Source organism: Bufo bufo, chromosome 1 (genome assembly GCF_905171765.1).
Source record: "Bufo bufo chromosome 1, aBufBuf1.1, whole genome shotgun sequence".
Lineage (NCBI taxonomy): Eukaryota > Metazoa > Chordata > Amphibia > Anura > Bufonidae > Bufo > Bufo bufo.
The window spans coordinates 561294273-561311767 of NC_053389.1; the positions used below are offsets into that span (position 1 = coordinate 561294273).

The 17495-nt window shown below is 41.0% G+C and overlaps 1 protein-coding gene across 1 annotated transcript in view; it reads right to left on the bottom strand.

Moving 5' to 3' along the window:
• Positions 1–17495, bottom strand: part of CACNA2D1 (calcium voltage-gated channel auxiliary subunit alpha2delta 1) — a 1018968-nt gene that overhangs the window by 85224 nt on the left and 916249 nt on the right. The window contains 3 exon segments of the mRNA XM_040413129.1: positions 10488–10549; positions 12499–12570; positions 15905–15976. Of these exon segments, the coding sequence (XP_040269063.1) occupies positions 10488–10549; positions 12499–12570; positions 15905–15976 (206 nt within the window).

The window sequence follows — 17495 nt, forward strand, 5'->3', positions numbered from 1 at the left end:
CTTGTTATTTATTTTTTGTGGACGTGAGGTGACAAAAACAGCAATTCCGTCTTTTTTTTCTACATAATTTTTTACGGCATTCACCACGCAGGATTAGTAATATGATACTTTTATAGATCAGGTCGTTATGGATGCGTCAATACCAATTATGTGTACTTTATTTATTTCATTTTTTTATGACATAAATGAACGGATATGAATAAAGACAGTAATTATTTTTATTTTATTTACATTTTTATTTATTTCCCCTTGTTTAACTTTTTTTTTTATTATCAAGACCCATCTGGGTTTTGAAGATCCAGTGGGCCTGATGGCTATACAGTGCATTGCAATAGTCATCTATTGCAATGCACTGTATGGTGTGTATTACATTTACACTAAGGTTGATCAGACCCTCAGGGTCTGATCAGCCTTAGGTACATGGCAGCCCAGACGCCCTGGTAATGCATCCGGTTGCTATGGCAACCATAAGGCTGCTGCCATCACAGCAGCAGCGGCCCGATGGAAGAGAGAGAGAGCTCCCTCTCAACCCCATGGACACTGCGGGCGATTGCTGACCGCGGCATCTATGGGGTTAAACGGCCGAGATCGGTGCCAGCACCGATTTCTGCTGTATCAGCAGAGTGTCAGTTGTAAATTACAGCTGGCACTCTCTGCTGATGGCAGCGGCTAAGTTTCTGAGCCGCTGCCATCAGAGCCGCACAGAGGATCAGGCTCCACGGGGCGATGGGGGACAATGGGGGGGGGGGGGTAATTTTGGCATATGTGGGCAGTAAAATAATCAGGGGCACTGAGGACACAGTGGGAGTCACCGGCATCCACTGCTATGATTGGTTAGTCTGCAGAGCTTGCCGGCAAGGGACCACTCTGATTGGTCCCTTCCCGGCTTCCCTGGGGTCTCGGCTCTCTGGGAGACTGGAGACTCCGGGGCTGTGACACTTTATAGTGTCACAGTCCCGGTAAGCAGATTGGACGTGACTATACGTCCATATGCAGTAAGTCACTTGCAATTTGGACGTACAGTTACATCCAAATGCGTGAAAGGGTTAATAGGGTTGCTCATGCTAAGAAACGCAGAAGATCTGTGGTTAGCTCTCCAAGCTGTTAGGAACAACTTCCTTGCCAAATTCCTTAACCACCTGCCATCTGGGCCATTTGCCCCCTTTCCTGACCAGGCCAAATTTTGCAAAACTGACATATCTCACTTTATGTGGTAATAACGTTGGAACGCCTTTATTTATCCAAGTCATTCAGAGATTGTGTTCTCGTGACACATTGTACTTCATGATAGTCATAAATTAGAGTCAAAATATTTCACCTTTATTTATGAAAAAATCCCAAATTTACCCAAAAATTTGAAAAATTCGCAATTTTCTAAATTTCTATTTCTCTGCTATTAAAACTGAAAGTGATACCTCATAAAATATTTATTACTTAACATTCCCCATATGTCTACTTTATGTTGGCATCATTTTGGAAATGTCCTTTTATTTTTTTAGGACGTTAAAGGCTTAGAAGTTTAGAAGCAATTCTTCAAATTTTTAAGAAAATTGCCAAAACCCACTTTTTAAGGACCAGTTCAGGTCTGAAGTCACTTTGTGGGGCCTACATAGTGGATACCCCCATAAATGACCCCATTGTAGAAACTACACCCCTCAAGGTATTTAAAACCGATTTTACAAACTTTGTTAACCCTTTAGGCGTTCCACAAGAATTAAAGGAAAATGGAGATCAAATTTTGAAATTTCACTTTTTTGGCAGATTTTCCATTTTAATCAATTTTTTTCTTTAACACATCGATGGTTAACAGCCAAACAAAACTCAATATTTATTACCCAGATTCTGCGGTTTACAGAAACACCCCACATGTGGTCATAAACTGCTGTATGGGCACACGGCAGGGCGCAGAAGAAAAGGTACTCCACATGGTTTTTAGATGCCATGTCCCATTTGAAGCTCCCTGATGCACCCTTACAGTAGAAACTCCCAAGGAGTGACCCCATTTTGGAAACTAGGGGATAAGGTGCCAGTTTTATTAGTACTATTTTTGGGTACATATGATTTTTTGATCATTCATTATAACACTTTATGGGGCAAGGTGACCAAAAAATTGGTTGTTTTAGCACAGTTTCTATTTATTTATTTTTACAGCGTTCACCTGAGGGGTTCAGTCAAGTGATATTTTTATAGAGCAGATTGTTACGGACGTGGCGATACCTAATATGTATACTTTTTCTCATTTATTAAAGTTTTACACAATAATAGCATTTTTGAAACAAAAAAATTATGTTTTAATGTGTCCATGTTCTAGTTTTTTTTATTTTTTGAGAGATTTTCTTATGTAGGGGCTCATTTTTTGCGGGATGAGGTGACGGTTTTATTGGTACTATTTTGTGGGACATACGCGTTTTTGATCACTTGGTGTTGCACCTTTTGTGATGCAAGGTGACAAAAATTGCTTGTTTTGACACAGTTTTTTTTTTTTTTTTACGGTATTCACCTGAGGGGTTAGCTCATGTGATATTTTTATAGAGCTGGTTTTTACGGACACGGCAATACCTAATATGTATACTTTTTTTTTATTTGTTTCACTTTAACACAATAATAGCATTTTTGAAACCAAAAAAATGATGTTTTAGTGTCTCCATGTTCTAAGAGCTATAGTTTTTTTATTTTTTGAGAGATTTTATTATGTAGGGGCTCATTTTTTGTGAGATGAGGTGACGGTTTTATTGGTACTATTTTGTGGGACATACACGTTTTTGATCACTTGGTGTTGCACCTTTTGTGATGCAAGGTGACAAAAATTGCTTGTTTTGACACAGTTTTTTTTTTTTTTTTTACGGTGTTCACCCGAGGGGTTAGGTCATATAATATTTTTATAGAGCTGGTTTTTACGGACGCGGAAATACCTAATATGTATACTTTTTTTTATTTGTTTCACTTTAACACAATAATAGCATTTTTGAAACCAAAAAAATTATGTTTTAGTGTCTCCATGTTCTAAGAGCTATAGTTTTTTTATTTTTTGAGAGATTTTCTTATGTAGGGGCTCATTTTTTGCGGGATGAGGTGACGGTTTTATTGGTACCATTTTGTGGGACATACGCATTTTTGATCACTTGGTGTTGCACCTTTTGTGATGCAAGGTGACAAAAATTGCTTGTTTTGACACAGTTTTTTTTTTTTTTTTTTTACGGTGTTCACCAGAGGGGTTAGGTCATATAATATTTTTATAGAGCTGGTTTTTACGGACGCGGCAATACCAAATATGTCTATTTTATTTTTTCTATTTTTAACATTTTTTTTTCATTCCTTACTTTTTTACATGCGAAACTTTTTTTTATTTTTTTATTTTCAACCTTTTTTTTTTATTTTTTTTTTACACTTTTTGTCCCCCATAAGGTCATACAAGACCTCTGGGGGACATTTACTTCACTTTTTTTTTTTTTTTTTTTTTACTGTCGATTTCTCCTGTAACTGGGGCTGACATAGTAGCCCCAGTTACAGGACAAATACACCCCTAGAGAGGCTGTACAGCAGCAATCCAGCGCTGTACAGCCTCAGAGCAGGGCTGATCGAGGTCTCTGAGAGACCTCACACAGCCCCTGCACTCTCCGGTCCCGGCGGTCACATGACCGCCGGGCCGGAACAGGAAGCGCACAGCGCTCGGCGAGCGCTGTGTCTGCAGCGATCCTGAAGGCAGGGACACCTGGGCACTGTCCCTGCCTCCTCTCTCGGTTGCCCTGCTGTCACAGACAGCGGGCAACCCGATCAGCAGCTGCACGATTAGCGTGCAGCTGCTATTTCTGAAAGGACGTTTTAAAACGTGCTTTCAGAAATAGAGGTCCACCCATAGGACGTTTATATCCTATGGGCGGACGGAAAGTGGTTAAAAAACTGTGTTAAGTGTACCTAGAAGAAATGATGCTGATTTCTCGTCTTCATTCACTTTGCATTAACACTTCTATTTTTGAAAGCATTCTTATTATGCAGCATTTTCCCACACTTGCCTAATAGTTTTACATGATACTATATATAACTATTTTGTAACTATAACTATGACTGAAGCCTTTAGACCAGGGCTGGCCAACCTGCGGCTCTCCAGCTGTTGTAAAACTACAATTCCCACAATGCCCTGCTATAGGCTGATAGCTGTAGGCTGTCTGGGCATGCTGGGAGTTGTAGTTTTGAAACAGCTGGAGAGCCACAGGTTGGCCATCCCTGCTTTAGACAGTCATAAAATGGCTTACGTTAAGATAACATAGAAGTTCATATTACTGTTGCCATGCAGGCTGGCTGCAGGCTTCCTTGCATATTGCCTGCAGGCCGACACCTGTGTATGCTGGTTGCTTGGGACCCCGTGTTGGCTGCAGTGTAGTGTGTGAACTGTGGCCTGTGTTTGTGACTTCCCATGTCTGCATCTCTGTGGCTTCTGTCCTTGATGCTGTGCAGGCTGGCTGCATGCGCTTTGTGTACTGGATGTGGGTGTCCCCATGTACATGATGTATGCTGGTTTTGTGATACGTGCTCGCTGCGGCCTTGTGTGTGAACAGGGACTCAGTATGGATGCATTTATGTTTGTGTCACAGGTTGTTTGTTCTCTGGAGTACTGGCTGGACTCTGTGTATGATGGTTGCCAGGGGCAACGCCCAGTACTGCAACTTGTGTGCTCACTTCCCTGTTGATGCAGGATCCCCTCCCTGTTTGGTTCTGGTGGGGTTAACTTCCACTGGTCTGTTCCCGGGTTTGGCTTATCCGGTCCCTTCGTTATCCAGCTATTTCTATCTGTGAGCTGTGGGGCTTGTGGTCAGTCTATCTTAAGTCTTGCTGGGTGTAGCACCTTGCTGCTCACCCAGGAGTTTAGTCTCTCCTGTGCCTTACTGGGTGTAGCCCCTTGCTGCTGACCCAGGGGGTTTTGCCACCTGCTCTTGTTTGTGGTGTCGCCTGGTAAAGCATTGGTAGCATAGCCTAGCAGTGCTCTAACTGCGTCTGATAGCCTGGCAGTGCTAAACTGCTTCCAAACCATCTTGTCCTATGTCCAGCCTGGCAGTTCCTACTGCTTCTGATCTAGTCTGTTCCTTGTCTGTCCTGCAGTGCCTGTTCCTGTGTTTGTCCTGCCTTTGTGAGAGGGTCCCTGGGTTCTCCGAAGGGAGGATCTCTAGTCTGTGTGCAGCTTTGCCTGAGATTGCCATTCTTCCGTTCATCATGGGGTCCGGGCATCTGCTTATGTGCTGGTTCCCGTTTGTCTTGTCATTTGATCCATGTCCTGTGTTTGTGTGTGTTCCAGTTCTGTTGTCTGTTCCGCTGGTGCTTGCACCAGCATGGTTCTTTGCAGGTAGGGGCCAAGTGTACCGAGACCTTCCTGGAGGTGCAACCAGTGAGCCCACAGCCCAGTTCATCCCCACCACAAGGGGCTCTGTGAAGAACGGGGCTCACTGGCTCTTCACCCTCTGGGTTTTGCTTTTGGTCTGCCGGTGCACTTGGTTCTGTGATAGGTCTACCACTATTTCCTAACCTGCATATAATGTACTGTCATGTTCTTTTATTACATCTGTAATAAAGTACTCTATTGGTTCCTGGTCTGTTTCTGCCTGTGTCCTGTTTGCATGATCCCACGTGACATACTGTAGCTACTTATCCTTAAAAATGTAAAGGCTATTGCTCTTTGAATGAGAGGAGGCAATAAAAGCCCCACCCTTTTTAAGTACTTTGTGAACTTTAAGTAAATTGTGAATTTAAAAAAAAATTCTCCTATATTTATTTTACAAAAAGTTGCACAGATATAAATTTAATTTTATTCACTGGTAAGTCTGCATTAAGATTTTAGTTATTGGTGAAAGACAAGTTGGTACAGTTGGCATTTGTTGTTAGGCAGTGTGTCCTGAGCAACCAGACATGGCTCATCTCGGTACTATATTGACGGCGGAGATGAAGAAAAACATTTTGGAAGCAGTCACACCACATTTACTATTAAAATAAAAATGTGGAATCTAAAGAGAACGGAAAAAGGAATGCAACCTTAAACTTTTCCTGGGAATCCTTTTCTTTCTTTCCAGATTTAGTCTTATTATTTTTTGAAAAAAATAAATACAAACATGTCTTTAGTATTAGAGTTGAGCTGTTTTGCATATTCTCTAAAATAGGGTAAAATATTGTGTAGCCCATTGGCTGCCAAAATAGCTATGACCAACTGAGACATGGATTCCACAAGAATTCTGAAGGTCTCATGTGGTATTTGGCATCAAGATCAGTGAGATGAGTGAATCGAATCTGACGAAGTGGAATTTGATCCGAATGTCAGGAAAAATTAGATTAGCACCGAAGCCGAATTTCCTCGCAACTCTTGGTAACGAATCACATTTTTTTCATAAAATGGCTGTTGCAAGGAACTCTGGGAATGCGGGATCACCCATAATGCCATGCATGCAGCCAATCAGCAGCCAGCCCTGTGATGTCACAGCCCTATAAATAGCCTCAGCCATCTTGGATTCTGCCATTTTCCAGTGCACTTAGTGCAGGGAGAAACGTCAGCAGGTGCTAGGGACAGTGCTAGAAAAAACTTCATTGTGGTAAAAAAATTTTTACATGTGCAGGGAAAGATTATTTAAGGTGTAGAGAAAGGATAGAGAGGAATAATTCCACAGCATTCATGTTCAACAGGGTTAAGTAGGGGAGGTTACAGAGTGGATAATAGGAACTATCCTATTACACCTTGCTGCACTGACTGGGGACACAAATTGCCATTATACAGCTCTGCAATTCCAGCAAACCGCTCTTGTTATTGGGCTGTTACAGCCATTAATAAAGTTTATTACAAGGAAATATTTCTAAGTCTTATTTGCCCTTGTGAGCTTCAGTTATATGTTCTAAAGCATTTTTTGGCTTGTATTAGTGGGGAAAAAAGGGCTTATTAGTCGTTGTGTGGTGAAGTGCTAAAATTAGAGCCCTTTTTGTTGTGTATTAGAGGAAAAGTAAAATATATTTGCTGTTCAGCAGTGCAGTTATATGCTCTAAAGCCTTTTGTAGCGTGTATTAGTGAAAAAAATAAAAAATATATTTGCCGTTCAGCGGTGCAGTTATATGTTCTAAAGCCCTTTTTCTGTGTTTTAGTGGTGGGAAAAAAAGGCTTATTAGCCATTGTGTGGTGAAGTGAGAAAATTAGACTTTTTTGGGGCGCTTTAATATCCTTTTTATTTATTCATTTGATCTAACTGTGAGACAGAGAAGTGCCAGGTCCTGCACAGGGGAGTGGTAGAGGCCTAAATGTTTCTGGCGCATGCAGAGGCCACAGCAGGGTAAAGGTCCGTGGCAGCATGGGTCACTTCGAGAGGCTTGAGCTCCCAGTTTCAGCTAGCGGTCGTGTTGTGACCAGCAACCCAGCGTTTTTTGAATGGTTGACTCGATCTTCAAATTTGTCGCAAGTGACATCAGACACCCCCAGCCAAGAGTCAGTGGGTTCGTCAGACATAACCCTTAGTTGGCATGGCCCGGGAGCAGGGCCTGTGCCCTCACCTGTCCTCAACCTGCCTCTGTCCTCTTCTGTTTACTCAGCCAGGGAAGTATTATATGCTGTGGGCTCAGCTCCACTATACAGTGAGGGCAAGCTACTAGAAGACAGTCAGCAGCTACTGGCAAGACAAAATGTGGAGGAGACATCCACAGCTTCCTCCACTAGGCGGGCCAGTAGTGATGAGGAGAGTGGCATGGGATCTGATGTTGCAAGCTTCAAGTTCTGGAACAGATGCTGGCAAATCTGGCTGGTCAGGGGACTGGAGACGTAGCGCCTAGATCTCACGGCCACATGAGCCCTGTGGGGGCTGAACTGGAGGAGGAGAAGGAGGAGGAGGGGACTTTGTAGCACAAGCAATGTGTAGCAAAATGGGTGTTTTTTATACACAGGTGACAGGAGAGGAGAAGCAGGAGCATGGGGGCAATGAGGAAGAAGAGGCAGAGGACCCAGACACACTGTGGCAGTATGCAGTGGAGCTGGAGGCAGGGAGTACCTCCGAGTCACTTGCACAAATGGCCCGATGCATGCTCACTTGATTGCTTAGTGACAGCCGAATTGTCACCATTCGGCAGAGGGATGACTTCTTGCTCTCCACCTTGTTGGACCCTCGCTACCGGTCCAAAATGGGGGGCCTTTTTTACTTCCACTGAGAGGGAGGACAAACTGTACTACTATAGAGACATCCTATGTACTGTAGTCAGTTGGCCGCTGCCTATATGCGCCATAATCCATCCTCTCGCATGTCTGACCCGGGGGCCCTCTGCAATCACTTTCCACTGCCATGGCTGCTGGAGAGGGGTGTGGTGGCAGGATCAGTACCAGCTCCATCAGCAGCAGCCTGAGTCTAGAGTCGCTGATGAGCAGCTTCCTTCACCCGCATAGTGAAGAAACTACTTACCAGCAGCTAGACATAGAGCAGGACCTGAACCAGCAGGGGGTGGTATACTTGGACAGTACCCTGCCACCCCACATTGAAGATCCGCTGGACTACTGGGCAGTCAAACTGGATTTGTGGCCGCAAGTGGCGGAGTTTGCCCTGGAAAAACTGTCCTGCTCGTCCAGTAGTGTGACATCAGAGCGGGTGTTTAGAGCGGCGGGGGGCCATAGTTACCCCAAGAAAAACTCGCCTGTCCACCCAAAATGTGGAGATACTGACCTTTGTCAAGATGAATGAGGTGTGGATCAGCCCGGATTTCCACCCAACAATGCCTAATGCATTAGACTAGATCATCCATGGTGCCACACCAACACTTTGACAAAAGAGACAGTTTTTTTCTGGCTACCTGCCTTAGCTACTATTCTAATGCTGCCACCTGCCTGATGCCACACATCTGATGCCAAGTGCTCCTTCTTACATTCACAATCGTCAGAGGGTACTGTTATTGCCACCCACCTCCCCATTCTATCACGGGTCACTCTGTGGTCTCCTTATACTGCTGCCATCTCCACACTATGTCACCTTCCCACACTGTAGCTCCTGATGCTGCTGCCACCTCTATGTTATGTCACCTTGCCACTCTGTGGCCTCCTCCATGTTGCTGCCACCTACACACTATGTCACCTTGCCACTCTGTGGCCTCCTGATGCTGCTGCCACCTCCACACTTTGTCATTTTGCCACTCTGTGGCCTCCTCCTAATGCTGCTGCTGCCGCCACCTCCACACTCTGTCATTGTGCCACTCTGTGGCCTCCTGATGCTGGTGCTGCCACCTCCACACTGTCATTGTGCCACTCTGTGGTATTCTCATGCTGCTTCAACCTCACCACTATGTAATATAGCCACTCTTTGGACTTCTCATGCTGTTCCCACCCTCCCCCCTTCATGACTGGGCCACTATTTTGCCTTTCTGAATGGCTGACATCATAATTTTTTTGACCCTTCTGAAGGAAGGAAAATGAGATGCACAACAGATCCTGCCTGTGTAGTATCTGTAAGGCCTGTACGGTCCCATCAGAATTGGCTTGCAATTTGGTATCCAAAAGCAGGAGTGGGTACAAAACACAGAAGACATGCAAATATTAGCATTAGCATTACTGATGGATTACTGACCAAATGCTGCCTAGGCGGCTCAAAACATGTCGGCTAAATGGGAGTAAGATGGAGAAGGCTGCTCTATGTCCTGTCCTGTTCCATATATGTTCAAGTTTGGCAATAAAGAAATGTCGAAAATAGGACCCTTCAATGCCATATCACCTTTGTTTTTAAGTTACTATACAAGTTTGACTTCAACTTTTGCAGTGCACGACGGAATTACAGGTGAGCTGGACTTTTTAAACTATTGATCTGGGTTTATATTGTCAATGTAACCTTAAGCAGGATTATAGTTTTGATTTGAAGGAGCTGTGTCTTTTTTTAACCTTACCCAATATACCAGAGGTCAGCAACCTTTGGTGCTACAGCTGCTGTGAAACTACAGTTCCTACCCCTACCCCTGCACTATATTATATAACTATAAACCAAATGCACCATAACTATAAATCAAATGTACCATTCCACATTTTTACTTGGTGAAAGAGTTATGATATTTTTATTGTATTTAAAGGAGTTATCAGGATAGATCATCGATGTCAGATCAGCGGGGGTCCAACACCTGGCACCCCCGCCAATCAGCTATATGAGGAGATGAGGTGAGCAGTGTGCAAGTGCTGTCTCCCTTCCCGCTCATTGCTGCTTTCCCATAGTCATAGCAGCAGGAAGAGAGGAGGAGACGGCACATGCACACTGCGCGCTCCGTCTCCTTATACAGCTGAGTGGCGGGGGTGCTGGGTGTTGGATAGGTCATCAATAATAAAATCCCAGAGAACCCCTTAAGGATGAATGTATGTTAATACTTGAAGAAGAGCTGCATTAAATGTCAGGATTTTTATATTACTGCAGATAAGAGATGTGACTGTTATTTCCATGTGAACATTACATTACATTAGATTAGGTGCTTGCAAGTCAAAATAATAAAATAAGTTAAAATGTAGATACCTATAGTCTGTTCCGTTCACTGGCCCCCAAGTGTATGTCCTGTTCGCTTTGTCAATATACCTCTAGAACAATAAAAAAAAATCATTTTGATTAGTTTAATTTGATCTAAACCTTCCCTATAAGAAGAGTTTCACACATAGTGCAGTGTTTTTTCAGGGTTTTCCTGGGGTGTTTTACATGCCACATAGCAAAATTGAAATGCACTACTTCCATATTAATTATAGCCCACACATTCATTTTTGAAATAGCATATGATTATATATGTACAGTTAGGTCCATATATATTTGGACAGAGACAACTTTTTTTCTAATTTTTGTTCTGTACATTATCACAATGGATTTTGAACAAAACAATTCAGATGCTGTTGAAGTTCAAACTTTCAGCTTTAATTCACTGGGTTGAAGGATTTCATAAAAATGTGAGGGACTAAAGCATTTTTAAACGCAATCCCTTCATTTCAGGGGACCAAAAGTAATTGTACAAATTAAATAATTGTAAATAAAATGTTAATTTCTAATACTTGGTTGAAAACCCTCTGTTGGCAATGACTGCCTGAAGTCTTGAACTCATGGACATCACCAGACGCTGGGTTTCCTCCCTTTTAATGCTCTGCCAGGCCTTTACTGCAGCAGTTTTCAGTTGCTGTTTATTTGTGGGCCTTTCTGTCTGAGGTTTAGTCTATAACAAGTTAAATGCTCTATTGGGTTCAGATCAGGTGACTGACTTGGCCATTCAAGAATATTCCACTTCTTTGCTTTAATAAACTCCTGGGTTGCTTTGACTTTATGTTTTGGGTCATTGTCCATCTGATTATGAAACGCCAACCAATCTGTTTGGCTGCATTTGGCTGGATTTGACCACACAGTATGTCTCTGAAAACCCCAGAATTCATCCGGCTGTTTCTGTCCTGTGTCACATTATCAAAAAAACACTAGGGACCCAGTGCCACTGGCAGCCATGCATGCTGAAGCCATCCCACTGCCTCCGCTGTGTTTTACAGATGATGTGGTATACTTTGGATCATAAGCTGTACCATGCCTTCGCCATACTTTTTTCTTTCCATCATTCTGGTAGAGGTTGAGGTTTCATCTATGCAAAGAATGTTCTTCCAGAAGTATGCTGTTTTTTTTTGTTTTTTTTTAGCAAAGTATAATCTAGTCTTCTTATTCTTGAAGCTTATGAGTGGCTTGCACCGTGCAGTGAACCCTCTGTATTTGCTTTCATGCAGTCTTCCCTTTATGGTAGATTTGGATATTGATACGCCTATATCATGGAGAGTATTGTTCACTTTGTTGGCTGTTGTGAAGGGGTTTCTCTTCACCATGGTAATTATTCTTCGATCATCTACCACTGTTGTCTTCCTTGGGTGTCCAGGTCTTTTTGCATTGTTGAGGTCACCAGTGTTTTCTTTCTTTCTTAGGATGTACCAAACTGTTGATTTTGCCACTCCTAATAGTGTAGCAATTTCTTGGATGGGTTTTTTCTGTTTTCACAGATGAAGGATGGCTTGTTTCACCTGCATGGAGAGCTCCTTTGACTGCATGTTTACTTATCAGCAAAATCTTCAAAATGCAAGCACCACACCTCAAATCAACTCCAGGCCTTTTATGTGCTTAATTGAGAATAATGAAGGAATTGCCCATGTCTGCCCATGAAATAGCCTTTGAGTCAATTGTCCAATTACTTTAGGTCTCTTTAAAAACAGTGTGCCACATGTAAAGAAGCTGAAACACCTAAATCCTTCATCCAATTTTAATGTGGATACCCTCAAATGAAAGCTAAAAGTGTGGACTTTATGTTCATGTTCATTATATAACTATGACTTAAATATGTTTTAGTAAACAGGTAATAAAAACATTTTTTATATACCGGTAATAAATGATCATATTTTCACATTAACAGCATTCTCCCTGCTTACATGTATTTCAATGCTATCTACAACATTAAACAAAGCAATTATGCGAACAATACATCTCCATTTACTATTCTTTTATCTAGATGGATTCTTACCTCATCTTGAGATTTGACTAAAGTATGAAAGGTCCGTTCCCCAATTTCTCCATCTATCATTTTAGTACGTATCTAAAAAGGATAAAATACAGCTGAATCCTAGTCATCTGTCTTTGTAGACCAATTTCCAACTTTACTGAGTGGGATAATCAAATGTCCAAATCTATGGTATGCAGTAAAACACATAGAGGCAGATTTACTAATACTAAGTGAAATGTAACAGTCAAAAAAATCATCACAGTGACTGTCTAATCTATGTTTTTAAGCCTTTAGTTACCTAGCATTTATTTTTATTTTTTTCATTTTTGAGTCACATTCTAAGAGCTATAACTTTTTTTACATTTATGTCGATGAGAGCTTGGTTTTTGTGAGAAAAGTTGTAATTTTTAATGCACCATTTTGAGGTACACATAGTTGAGGCATGACTTGTTGATTAACTCATTGATTAACTTTTATTAACTCTTTCTGGGGCAAAAAGCAATATTGTCATAGTTTTTTTATGTTGTACATTTCCTTTACAGCATAAATAACATACCAAATATATATATTTTAAGTTTTACTACATTTGCACAATAAAGCCCCATGCCCATCATGCATCCCATGACTCATAACTTTTTTATTTTTCCTTCTACAGAGCTGTATCAGGGGCTTGATTTTAGCAAGATGATTTGTAGTTGTTGTTGATATCATTTTTGGGTACATATCACATTTTAATCACTTTTTATTCTTTTTCTTGGTGGCAGTAAAGCAAAAATCTGTAATTTCTGACATTTTTTACAGCAATCATTGTGTGGAATAAATTTTATGATAATTGTATAGTTGGGGTTAGTACAGATCCGGTGATACCAAATATGTGGAAGGGTTATTATTTTTTTCCATTGAAAAGCATTTTTTTATGAAAAATTTTTTTTTTTAAACTTTTTTAAATAAGATTTATTTAATGCTTTATATTACACTTATTAGTTCTATCAGGGGACTCCTGATCGCTTCACTGAAGGCAGACCTGGGGATCTTCATTAGACCCCCGCTGCATTGTACAGGCATTGACACCACTCAATCTCTTTCGTGTTGGTGTTGATGGCTGACAGAGGTAGCAGCCCCCTCTCTTTGAAATCATTTAGATACTATAGTCACTATTGACTGCAACATCTAAGGGGTTAAATGGCCAGGATCAGTGATTCTGCCGAGCTTGGCCATTAGAGCAGGAGCTCACCTCTCATGTAAGAGCAAAGCTCCTACATTTCGCAGGACAAGAGACCAGTGCAGTGCTTAGACTAGGCTGCTATAAAAAGGCAACAGTTTAGCTTAAGGCCCCTTAGTGACCGCTATAAAAAGGCATATTGATGGTCACAAAGGGGTTAATACCCTTTAGGTGGCTTACCTTGTGCCCAAATCACACACCCGGATTTTGCACAATAGTAGTGCATCTAAATCCATGCCCCCTCCACCGTTAAGCTACGCGTTCTTTTTTATACCTTGGCAGAGGCAAAGAACGTGCCTATGACACTTAATAATTGTGGCATATGGCCTCTGCCCCAGAATTCTGCCTTAGATTAAGACCTAATTCTGTCTCATTTTCAATAGTAAATCTATTCCAGTGTATATTTCTAATAGTTTAAATGTTTTTCCCCAAAAAGAATTCCATACCTACATCCATATAGCCTAAAAATCCACACATTATTTGAAGCCTAGTTTATGCTATGTATGCACTTGCATTGGATTTTCAGATGCATTTCCAGATTAGTAATGGTGAATAGTGATAAGCGGCATAGGCAATATTCGTTTTCACAATATTTCATGAATTTTTCGCATAATATACACAATAAATTTGCGAATTTTAGAATTCGTGATCTCCAGTCATTATTGCGCAAATCGGCACTAATGATGCACATATTTTTTGCGCAATACATGCAACTTCACATTTTATCAGGTCTGAGTAGATATTAGTGATTGGTGCATTAAGTATTGTTGTGACATCACAGCACTATGTCTGTAGCACGTATGTATGGGCAGCAGAGAAACAGTAATTCCTATCACACTACCTAACACCCTGCACTGGAACCTATCAGCTGCACTATATCACTATCTAACCTACACTAACTATCTCCCACTAACTATCTGTATTATATATATGAGCTAACTATCTAATGTAATTGGATAAGGAATAGAATCCAGATGAAAGCACAGAGCACAGCAATGTCACTGCTCTCTCTCTCAGAACTGCAAAAAAACTGCAGAAAATGGCTGCTGGGGAGTTTCTTATATAGTAAAGGGGTAGGCAACTTTCCTATTGGTTGCTAGGGATGTTGCTAAGCACAGACAAAGATATTGCAGCCTTCTCATTGGCCCACAAGCAAGAAGGGAGGTTACTGATGAAAAAAAAAAATATTAATATTCGCGATTACGAATATATAGCATTATATTCTACATCTTTGCAAATTCTCGAAATGCCGATATTCGCAATAAAAATTTGCGATTAGAATATTCGTGATCAACACTATTGAACTCAAATACTATATTTTGCATGAAATCTGATTGAATCTGCAAGAGGCTCCAAACAGAGCTTGTAATGCAGGTGTAAACAGAGTCAGGAATAGCTTGAACTCTGCCATAGTTCAAGAGATACAAACAGTAATAGTAGACTGCTTTAGTTTTTGAAAGTTTCACTTCCTTTTCAGAGTTTCCAACTCCAAAGTTATTATGCCTAATATCATATACATATATTACTATACTATTACTGCATTGCCACCTGCTGTTTGTTATCTTACTTATTTCTCTGTCTACTGCACATGTGCTCAGTTCATCCTTCAACTGCCCCTAGCTGCCCCTAGCTATATCATATGTTAAGCCTCATGCACACGTCCGTGAAACACGGACCGTGTGATACCGGCCTGGATTTCTTCAGAGTGCAGGAGCGCACGGCGTCATGACCTATACCAGTGTATTACTGTACTGCGGCGGCAGCAGGAAGCGCACGGCGTCATAGCAACCAATGAAATCCAGGCCAGTATCACACGGTCCGTGTTTCACGGACGTGTGCATGAGGCTTTAGAAGCTGTGACAACTACAGGGAGAGATCTGAAGCAGAAAGGATGTGCCCCCTGAGAAAGGATGTGCCCCCTGAGTGGTGACAGGCAGAGAGCTGCAGTAGAAAGGACACATCCCCTGAGCTGCCAGCTTGAAATAAATCTAGAAGAGAATTTGAAGAAATGAAAGAGGAGCTCAGGATCCATGTGGGGTACAGGTCTGGTTCTAGCTTTGTTACAAACAGATTGTCATGTAGTATGTGATTCTCATTTTTCACATTAGTCATAAGATAACCCCTTTAAGCTAGAAGAAATGTGGGGTGATTATAGAACTGCTCATTTTAAAGAAGGTTTAACAGGTGATAAAGATGATACTTTACCTCCACTTTATGTTCATTTTCAAGTTCTGCATCCAAAAAGTCTAGTGTTACTGGGTCCTGGGATTTTTGATTCTAGAGCGTAGAATAAACAGTATAAAACAATAGCTTTGCCTGATTAAACTAGCACAATCTATAAAAAGAGCCTAAACTATGCTAAGCTAGAAATGTAACTTACCCCTTTTGATTTGTTGCGCTATGAAACAATAACCATTTTCAGCAACATATTATAAAGATATACTAAAATGATGGAATATCTAATAACACACAGCTAAGATCTACTGTATAATACTAATACAATGCAAAGGCAGTAACACAATTCTTTTATCTTAGTTATGGCTATGTAGAATTATTGTAGGCAAGCAATACAACTAAAGATAATAGTGTTAATTAAAGGGGTTGCCGCTTTTTACTATTGATGACCTATCCTCAGGATAGGTCATCAATATCAGGTCGGTGGGGGTCTGACAGCCGGCACCCCCGCTAATCAGCTGTATAAGGAGAACCCCTTTAAACTATATTTTCCCTACATAATTACCAGAAAATGTTGCATGTACGTAGCTGGATTTACCATTCCTCATTTATCATATCCTTTCACAAAAGTTGACATCACATTGAGTAATTATGGCTCCACAAAACACTGCTTTATAATAAATCCTATTAAACTAAATAGATTTTCCAACCATGCTTGCAATCAGTTGCCATGGTCCATGTATAGTGATGTGGTGCTAGACAACATGTCATTGCATGGCGGCATGTGACCAATGGTAAGTTTTATCTATGTACAGTATATTATGATGTATACAGGGAGGGATTGTTACTGGTTGCAGAAGATACATTTTTTTTTTTACAATTGAACATTTTTCACATAACATCAACACAGAATTGCATGAGCTCACTTGTAGATACCAGTGCTACAAGAACAGATCCAGACTAGTTAAAGAAGAACCAAAAAATGTTGTTCTCTAACCTGTTAGAAAGGTGCATGATGTAATCTTCTCATCAGTGACTGTATTTTGAGCTAACCCCTCTTTTCTGATCCTCAGCTGTGTCATGTCACCAACTCTCTGATCTCCAACTGACACAGGACAGGAAGTCAGTTATTTATTCCTATGAGACTGAGAGTGAGGCTCCCATAGGAATACATAGAGAAACTGACTTCCTGTCCTCACATAAGATGCTGGGTGATTTTGAGAGTCTGATTGCTGGTCACATGACACAGCCGAGAAACAGAAGGGAGGAGATAGCTCACAAATACAGTCACTGATGTGAAGATTACATTCACTAGAGATTACATCATGTACCTTTCTAGCAGGTCACAGAAACATTTTTTTTTGTTGCAGGAGTTCCTCTTTAAAGTATTATAGTTCTATCACCCTGCTCTGTTAAAATTGTATTCTATAAATTCAGACTGCGATAAATGGATAACATTTCAAATGCACTAAGGTGCCATATTATACAATAAACTGTGTCATCTCCACCTATCAATCAACATGAACAGAACCAAATAATTGAAATAAAGAATTAATTTAAATAATTGAGAATTGACCCAAATTTTTTACATTTTGAACTAAAATTATATGGCTCATCATTA